This window comes from Chiloscyllium plagiosum, chromosome 37, assembly GCF_004010195.1.
Source record: "Chiloscyllium plagiosum isolate BGI_BamShark_2017 chromosome 37, ASM401019v2, whole genome shotgun sequence".
In the NCBI taxonomy this organism is placed as follows: domain Eukaryota; kingdom Metazoa; phylum Chordata; class Chondrichthyes; order Orectolobiformes; family Hemiscylliidae; genus Chiloscyllium; species Chiloscyllium plagiosum.
In genome coordinates, this window is record NC_057746.1 from 20626646 (window position 1) to 20635813 (window position 9168).

The window sequence follows — 9168 nt, forward strand, 5'->3', positions numbered from 1 at the left end:
CGACTTGTTCAGAGATGCTTTTGCATGCACGGTGGCTCAGTGATTAGCACTGCTGCCTCACGGCGCCAGGGACCCAGGTTCGATGCCAGCCTCGGGCGACTGACTGTGTGGAGTTTGCACATTCTCCCCGTGTCTGTGTGGGTTTCCTCCGGGTGCTCCGGTTTCCTCCCACAGCCCAAAGATGTGCAGGTTAGGGTGTATTGGCCATGGTAAACTGTCCCATAGTATCCAGGGATGTGTACGTTAGGTGGGTTGGCCATGGTATCATGTCCAGAGATGTGCAGGCTAGGTGGATTGGCAATAGTAAATGTACAGGGTTACAGGGATGGGGTAGGATTATAGGGACAGGGTAGGGTGACAGGGATAGATAGGGGGTGGGGTCTGGATGGGATGCTATTTGGAGCAGGACCTGATGGGCTGAATGTCCTCTTCCTGCCCTGTAGGGGATTCCACGAACTTCTACGACCTGAAGCCACCTACATGTGGCAGTGCAGCACCACCCGTCCCTCAGGTTTCTGTAAAAGGTATTTTGAGTGTGTGTTGTGTGTGTGTGCATGCGTGTGTGTGTGTGTGTTTCTGTGTGTATCTGTGTGACACGTGTGTGTGTGTCTGTGTACATGCGTGTATGTCTGTGTGTGTAGCTGTCTGCCTGTGTCTGTCTGTGTGTGTATGTCTGTCAATAATGTGTGCGTGTGCACGCGCACATGTAATCTGTTTATGCGTGTGTGTGTCTGTGTGTATGTCTGTGTGCACGCGGGTGTGTATGCGCACGTGTCTGTGTGAGTGTATGTGCACGCGTGTGTCTGTGTGTGTATGCACATGTGTGTGTGTCTGTCTGTCTGCCTGTGTCTGTCTGTGTGTTTATGTCTGTCAATAATGTGTGTGCATGCGCACGCACATGTGCATCCGTTTATGCATGTCTGTGTGTGTCTGTCTGTGTCGGTGCGTGCGTGTCTGTCTGTGTCTGTGTCTGTCTGTGCGTGTGTGCGTACGTGTGTGTGTATCTGTGTGTGTGAGAGAGAGAGAGAGAGAGAGAGAGAGATTGGCCGCTCAGGAAAGCAGTGAGGGGACGGGGTGTGAGTTTTGGAGAGTGAGTGACCTAAGGGCGCTGGGTGGTCCCGTTCCTGCCGCTAGGGCCCGCACCGGTGATGCTGCGGGTGGGCACAATGACGAAGAGGAAGATGCCGGAGAGCACCAGCGCCACGGTGAAGATGAGTACGAAGCCGATGGCCACGTAGTAGCAGCTGCTGGAGCGGAAGGGCAGCCAGGCGAGGGTCCGTGGCGGGGTGTCCGAGCTGCTGCGGTGAGCCGGCTGCCCGACGTCCAGGCTCAGGCTGACGCTGCTGAGCTGCGTCGGCTTGAGGAAGGAGCTGGGCTCCGGGCCGCTGGTGGTGGTGTAGAGCTTGCCCTTGTCGCGGCTGAACCGGATGGATGGAACGCTGCGCATCCCGGAGGGCAGGCGCCGCAGCACCGCCAGGTTGTTGTCCAGCGCTGGCAGCCCCTTGCCCGAGGGCAGCGGCGTGAGGCGCCGGCACAGCGGGCAGCTGACCGAGCTCACCGTCTCCGAGCTGACGTTGATCCTCGCCAGGCACTCCAGGCAGAAGGTGTGGCCGCACGCCAGCAGCTTGGGCAGCTTGAAGACGTTGTCGAAGCCGCTGAAGCAGATGTCGCACTCCAGCTCGCACGCCCCCGGGCAGGATCCGCTCTCGGCCAGGCCGGGGTCCTCGCCGCCTGGCTCTGACCTCTCCGCCCCCTCGCCCGTGTTATCTGTGTGCAAAAACACAGCTGTCAGTCCTGGCGACTCTGCTGTCCCGAAGCTCTGGGCTAGGGGGCCCGTCACGCATGTCCCGCAGTGCTGCAGAGGTGTGTAACTCTGGTAGTGACCCTACCTCAGAGCTAGGGGGCCCGTCCGCATGTCCCACAGTGCTGCAGAGGTGTGTAACTCTGGTAGTGACCCTACCTCAGAGCTAGGTGACCCGGCCGCATGTCCCGCAGTGCTGCAGAGATGTGTAACTCTGGTAGTGTCCCTACCTCGGTGCCAGGAGACATGGCCTCAGGTCCCACCGTGCTGCAGAGGTGTGCACTTCTGATAGTGTCCCAACCTCTGGGCCAGGAGACTCAGCCTCAGGTCCTAGCAGCTCTCGAGATGTATATCTCTGAGCAGGTAAATTAGGAGGGAGGGGTGCCATTGAGACTACTAATGTCGGGCTCAGTACAGTAATAGTGTCCCTACCTCTAGTCCAGTGCACACGGCTTCAAGTCCCAAATGCTACCGAATGGGTTGATTGGGAAGGTGGGGGCTGACATCTGGAGTACCAGCATTTGTCCCTTGTAGTGGAGCAGTAGTGTCCTTACTTCTGGACCAGGAGAACAGAGTTGCAGAGGATCGTGGAGCCAGAGGATACAATAGAGATAGGGATGGACAAGGCCATGTGGGGATGTGAATTTTAAAATCAAGATGTTGCCTGACTGGGAGACAATACAGGCCAATGAGGCTGGGGTGAATTAAGATGTAGGTTGTACAACACTGGATAACTTTGGGTTTCCAGAAGCTAAGAAGTGGGAATCCAGCCAAGAAAGAGTTAGAATAGTTAAGTCTAGAAGTGACAAAAGCACGGATTGAGGGACTCAGCACCAGGTACATTGAGATGGAGGGGGCAGGGAGATGTCGAGTGATGTCGCGGGGTGGAGACCGGCAAGTCTTAATGATGGCACATTCATTAAGTGAAAAGCTTTTGTCCAGGTCAAAAATGTGGCCAAGGTTGTGAACAGACTGACCAGGAACAGCGCTGGAGTTCTATCTAAATCTAACATAATCTGCTCCACATTTACCCTCAGACCCCCTTCTTTAAGGAGAACACCTGCTTCTCCAACCTAACCTTGTCACGGAGATTTCTGGAACGATGCTGGTAAATCTCCTCTGCACCCACTCTAGAACCCCCAGACTCTTCCTAAAGGCCGGTGACCAGAACGGGGTGCAATATTGTGACGTTAAGCACAGCTTTATAAAGATCTGTCCTGACGTCGCTGCTTTGGGATTCAATAGGTCGACTTACGTCGCTCAAGATAGCATATGCTTTGCCAACTACCCTCTCAATACATCCCGCCATCTTCAAAGATCAGCACACGTGCCCATACACTCCTGTTCCCCTTGTGATTCTTGAGTAGTCAATCTCTTCTGCGAGAATGCATCACCCCTCTTTCTATCATACTCAACTCCGTCTGCCACTTGTCTGCCCATTTTGCCAGCCTGACTGTGAACTGGGGACATTTGATTGCTATCACCTTCCCTATCGTCAACGAATATAGAAATATTACTCCAAACTCCAAGTCAATTTTTATGTATCAAATAAAGCTGTTGTCTCACAGCTGAACCTTGGGGCACACCAATCTCTGCCGTGTACCCAAGCTTGAAGGCACAATCACACACAGGATTCTGGGTAATCCAAGATGGAGGATGGGAAAAATGTCTGGCTGTAACAGCTGCTCCTTTCTTTGAGGTATTTTCGGTGCTGGAGGTGATTTCCTCGAATTCCAGGAGCAGCAATTACTGTTTTATATGCTGTTGCATTGTTTTGGAACTTTGGGGGAAAAAAAAGTCAAAACAACAGCAGTTTTAAAAGGGAGAAGAGCAGACAAAGGAAGCACATGGTGAGGACAGTGCAGGAGAGAGAGAGAGAACCTGCACAGTTACTGCCTTTGCTGTTTTGAATTCATGTATCGCTGGATATTGGAGTGCACCTGGGAAAATTAACAAACAGTGAAATTATAGAGTAAATAGGAAAAGTCTTTTCACTGGGGTTGGGGAGTCCAGAACTACAGGGCATAGGTTTAGGGTGAGAGGGGAAAGATATAAAAGAAACCTAAGGGGCAACCTTTTCACACAGAGGGTGGTACGTGTATGGAATGGGCTGCCAGAGGAAGTGGTGGAGGCTGGTACAATTGCAACATTTAATATGCATTTGGATGGGGATATGAATTGGAAGGGTTTGTAGGGATATGGGCCGGGTGCTGGCAGGTGGGACTAGATATCTGGTCGGCATGGACGGGTTGGACCGAAGGGTCTGTTTCCGTGCTGTACATCTCTATGACTCTATGATACACAACCATATAACTGTAAGATGCAGGAGTAGATCTTGGCCATTCAGCCCTTCAGGTCTGCTTCACCATTCAATGGCAGATCTGGTAATCTGCAAATCCATTATCCAGCCTTTTCCCCATAACCCTGGATTTCCTCACTGGTTTAAAAACTCTGCCTATCTCGGCCTTGAATATCGTTCAAGGACCCAGCTCTGACAGCCCCGTACAGTATATAATTCTACTGAGTCATTGACCTCTGACATAAGAAATGTGTCCTCATCTCTGCCTTAAACCTGTGACCCATTATTCTGAAATAATGCCCTCTGATCCTGGACACTCCCAGAAGGGGAAACAACCTCTCCACATCTACCTTATCAAGACCCTGAGAATCTAATTTGTTTCAATAAGGTCACCTGTCATTCTTCTATAGATGGAAATGTGTTGCTGGAAAAGCGCAGCAGGTCGATGTATCGACTCCTGAAGAAGGGCTAATGCCCGAAACGTCGATTCTCCTGTTCCCTAGATGCTGCCCTGACCTGCTGCGCTTTTCCAGCAACACATTTCCATCTCTGATCTCCAGCATCTGCAGACCTCACTTTCTCCTGTCATTCTTCTATAACCCACTCAACATCTCATAAGACAGTTCCTCCGTAACTAGGATCACCATACTTGACAAATCCACACTAGCTATCCTCCGTTAACTCAAGTCCTTACCAAGTGCCTGTTAATATTTTACCTGGCTCTTGTTTCCAACACCTCAAGCATCACTGATGTTGGACTGGCTAACCTCTGGTTACTAGGATTGTCTTTATGAATAAAAACATTGTACTCGTCCCCAGTCCTCTGGTATCTCCCCCCATATTAGAAAATTATAGCAAGCCTTTCTGCACTCCACCCTCACTTCCTTTTATAATCTGGCATACAGCCACCCTGACCACAAGACTTATCCACTCCAAATGTAGGCAGCCTTTCCAGTATATCCTGTTGATCAATTTTTACTCCATTATTAATTTACCAATCAGACGTTATTAGCATTCTCTTCCTTAGGAAACACTGGTGCAATTACTCATTATATACTGTCACCCTATCTTACACCTCCAAGTATGTGTTACTGTCTTTGTCCCCAAAAGGACTCCTCACTACATGCTTACTATTACATGGAAGTTTTTGCATTTGCATTCATAGAATCATAGAACCCTTACAGTGTTGAAACAGGCCATTAGGCCCAACAAATCCGTACTAACCCTCCGAAGAGTAACCCGCCCAGAACCAATCCCCTACTCTATTACTGTACATTTACTCGGACTAACGCACCTAACCCACACACGCCTGGACACTATGGGCAATTTAGTATGGTCAGTTCATCTAACCTGCACATCTTTGGATTGTGAGGGGAAACCGGAGCACCCACAGACAGACATGGGAAGAATGTGCAAACTCCATATTCATGTCCCTGTACTGTAGGATTCTGTGAATCTTGGTGTTACAGTAAAAGGAAAGGAAACAATGGAGAACACTGATAAAGAAATGTTTCAAAATATCCTTGTGTGTGCAAATAAAATAGAGCCTGAAGGTAATCCAAACTACACCTGGGTGGACAAGATTCCCAGATAAAATGGGACTTTCTGACAAGTCATTATTTGCACAATTGGTTGGTATGTCGGATATTGAATAGTGAACCACAGAATAGTTAGCCTGAGCTAACAGCAAGCTTGCTTTGAAAGGGTGTGGAGAGTCAATTAAATTAGCACCTCGCACGAAATGGCTAGATTTTGTGGTGCCAGTCCATAAAGTACCCGTGTTCAGATTTGGAGTGCTATGCTGGATGTTGAAACTGTGCCCTTGAGATAGTTAACCGGTGTAAAGCTGCTGTATAAACGCAAGTTGATCTTGCTGCTACAGAGCCACTGCCCATAAGCCTGTCACCTATGGTACCCAGGTCCACCACCAATCCAGGATAGCAATGTAATGGAGGCAGCCTTGATAAAGTGGACTCTTCCAAAAGAATCAGGCGCTTACTGAGAGTCTCTCCCAAGGAGCTTGTGTTGTGAAAGATACATGGGTGCCCCTCAAAACCACAGTCACTCTCAAAGTGACAAACAACCCAAGCTTTCAACGCTGATCACCCCACAGTCATTGAATCCACTGGTTTCAGGGTCTGTATCGCCCCACTCTCAATGCTTATATCAGAGTCTGTATCACCCCACCGTCACTATCTACTCTTTTAAAGCAGGAAGTTGGAAATAATAATGAAACAGCTCCTTTTGGGGCACTGAATTGAAATAAAATGCAAATCAGCAGTCAAATGGAAAGACATACAATGAAATAGAAACTTACTACTCTAAGATAACACTGTCTGAGCTGATTAAAGGGTCCTGCAATGCCCACTGGTCTGTAAAGGTTTTGACCGTGCTGGTGAGCACTACACGCTCCCTCCTGAGGGACCCCAGGAGTGGACATAACTGCGAAAGAGGGGCAGACAGTGAGGAATGACGAGCCCCTCTGCCCAGACCTGTGGATGGCCACCTTGGCCAGGCCCAAGAGGAGGCCCCCCTCCAAGTCGTCCTCCCCTTGTCTCCACCCGGTGCCCATGGATGAGGAGCGGACAACCAAAGTTTGAGGAGCAGCCCCTTCACTGACACGGTTCTGTAAACCTCCCCCACCTCCACTGTCACTTTCTCTGCCAAAGGGATTCCAAACAGGCAGGCACTGGCTGTGCTGACATCAGGGTGGATCTTGATCACTCTCTGTGCTGGCACTGGGACTTACATCAACCCATTGTCGCTGACCCTGCTGCTGTCGGGTTTGAATTGCACAGTGGCACCAGTCAGTACACACAATAGGCAGCTTGAATACACAGGACGTGTGGTCATGAAGTGTAGTAATTCATAGAATGCACTGTCACTGCCTCTATCAATGGGGTTTTATGTGCGTTTTTGAGTGGTCAGTGATACAGGGAATAAAGTAGGAGGAAGAATTTCCATTTCATACTGTTTTTCCTCATTTACAGGCATTTCTCTCACCCACAACGTTTGGAAATGGATTGAACAATGATGTGCTTACTGTTTTAAAAGTTTATTCCTGAGGGTGTCGCTGACTAGGCTAGCATTTACTGTCCCACCTCTAATTGCCCATTTACAGTTAAGAGTCAACCACTTTACCCTGGTTCTGGAGCCACACGTAGGCCAGATCAGATAAGCATTGGAGCTTTTGCCCGAAATGTCGATTTTCCTGCTCCTCGGATGCTGCCTGGCCTGCTGTGCTTTTCCAGCGCCACTCTGATCTAAACTCTGGTTTCCAGCATCTGCAGTCCTTGTTTTTAACCTAGATCAGATAAGCATGGCAATTTCCATTCCTAAAGGAACCAGGTGGGTTTTTCCCAATGATCAACAATGGATTCATGGTCATCATTAGACTCTTAGTTCAAGATTTTTAAAAATTGAATTCAGGGCAGAGGATAGGACGGCCAGTGTGATACAGCTAATACAGGCACTTGCTGCCACTGTGATACAGCTAGTACAGGCACTTGCCGCCAGTGTGATGCAGCGAGTACAGGCATTGCTGTCGGTGCGATACAGCTAGTACAGGCACTTGCTGTCAGTGCGATACAGCTGGTAAAGGCACTTGCTGCCAGTGCGATACAGCTAGTACAGGCACTTGCTGTCAGTGCGATACAGCTAGTACCGGGACTTGTTGCCAGTGCGATACAGCTAGTACAGGAACGTGCTTTCAGTGCAATATAGCTAGTACAGGCAGAGGCTGTCAGTGTGATACAGCTAGTACAGGATCTTGCTGTCAGCGTGATACAGCTAGTACAGGAAAGTGCTGTCAGTATGATACAGCTAGTACAGACACTTGATGTCAGTGCAATACAACTAGTACAGGCACTTGCTGTCAGTGTGATACATCTAGTACATGACCCTGCTGTCAGTGCTATACAGCTATTACAGGCACTTGCTGACAGTGCAATCCATCTAGTACAGGAACCTACTGTAAGTGCGATACAGCTAGTACAGGGACTTGCTGTCAGTGTGATACAACTGGTACAGGCACCTTACTGCCAGTGTGATACAGTTGGTACAGGCACTTGCTGTCAGTATTATACAGTTAGTACAGGAACTTGCTGACAGTGGGACACAGCTAGTACAGGCACCTGCTGTCAATGTGATACAGCTAGTCCTGGCACTTGCTCTCAGTGCGATACAGCTAGTACAGGAACTTGTTGTCCGTGTGATACAGCTAGTACAGGAACTTGCTGTCCGTGTGATACAGCTAGTACAGGAACTTGCTGTCCGTGTGATACAGCGAGTACAGGAACTTGCTGTCCGTGTGATACAGCTAGTACAGGAACTTGCTGTTGGTGTGACACAGCTAGTACAGGAACTTGCTGTTGGTGTGACACAGCCAGTACACAAAATTGCTGGCAGTGTGATACAGCTAGTACAGGCACTTGCTGTCGGTGTGACACAGCTAGTACAGGAACTTGCTGTCAGTGCGATACACCTAACACAGGAACTTGCTGTAAGTGTGACACAGCTCGTACAGGCACTAGCTGTCAGTGTGATACAGCTAGTACAGGAACTTGCTGTCAGTGTGATACAGCTAGTACAGGCACTTGCTGTCGGTGTGACACAGCTAGTACAGGAACTTGCTGTTAGTGTGACACAGCCAGTACACAAAATTGCTGGCAGTGTGATACAGCTAGTACAGGCACTTGCGGTCCGTGTGATACAGCTCGTACAGGAACTTACTGTCCGTGAAATACAGGTAGTACAGGAACTTGCTGTCAGTGTGATACAGCTAGTACAAAAAATTGCTGTCAATGTGGTACAGCTAGTACAGGAACTTGCTGTCAGTATAATACAGCTAGTACAGGAACTTGCTGTACAGCTAATACGGCAAGTACACAAAATTGCTGTCAGTGTGATACAGCTAGTACAGGCACCTTGCGGTCAGTGTGATACAGCTAGTACAGGCACCTTGCGGTCAGTGTGATACAGCTAGTACAGGCACTTGCGGTCCGTGTGATACAGCTCGTACAGGAACTTACTGTCCGTGAAATACAGCTAGTACAGGAACTTGCTGTCA

At 49.3% G+C, this 9168-nt stretch overlaps 1 protein-coding gene across 1 annotated transcript in view; it reads right to left on the reverse strand.

Annotated features, from left to right (window-relative positions):
- Positions 1-826: 826 nt before the first annotated feature.
- The window catches only part of LOC122541356 (RING finger protein 225-like), a 27667-nt gene continuing 19325 nt past the window's right edge, over positions 827-9168 (reverse strand). The window contains exon 2 of the mRNA XM_043678048.1: positions 827-1767. Coding sequence (XP_043533983.1) covers positions 1100-1767 — 668 coding nt within the window. The 3' untranslated portion in view covers positions 827-1099. The remainder of the gene's footprint in view (positions 1768-9168) is intronic.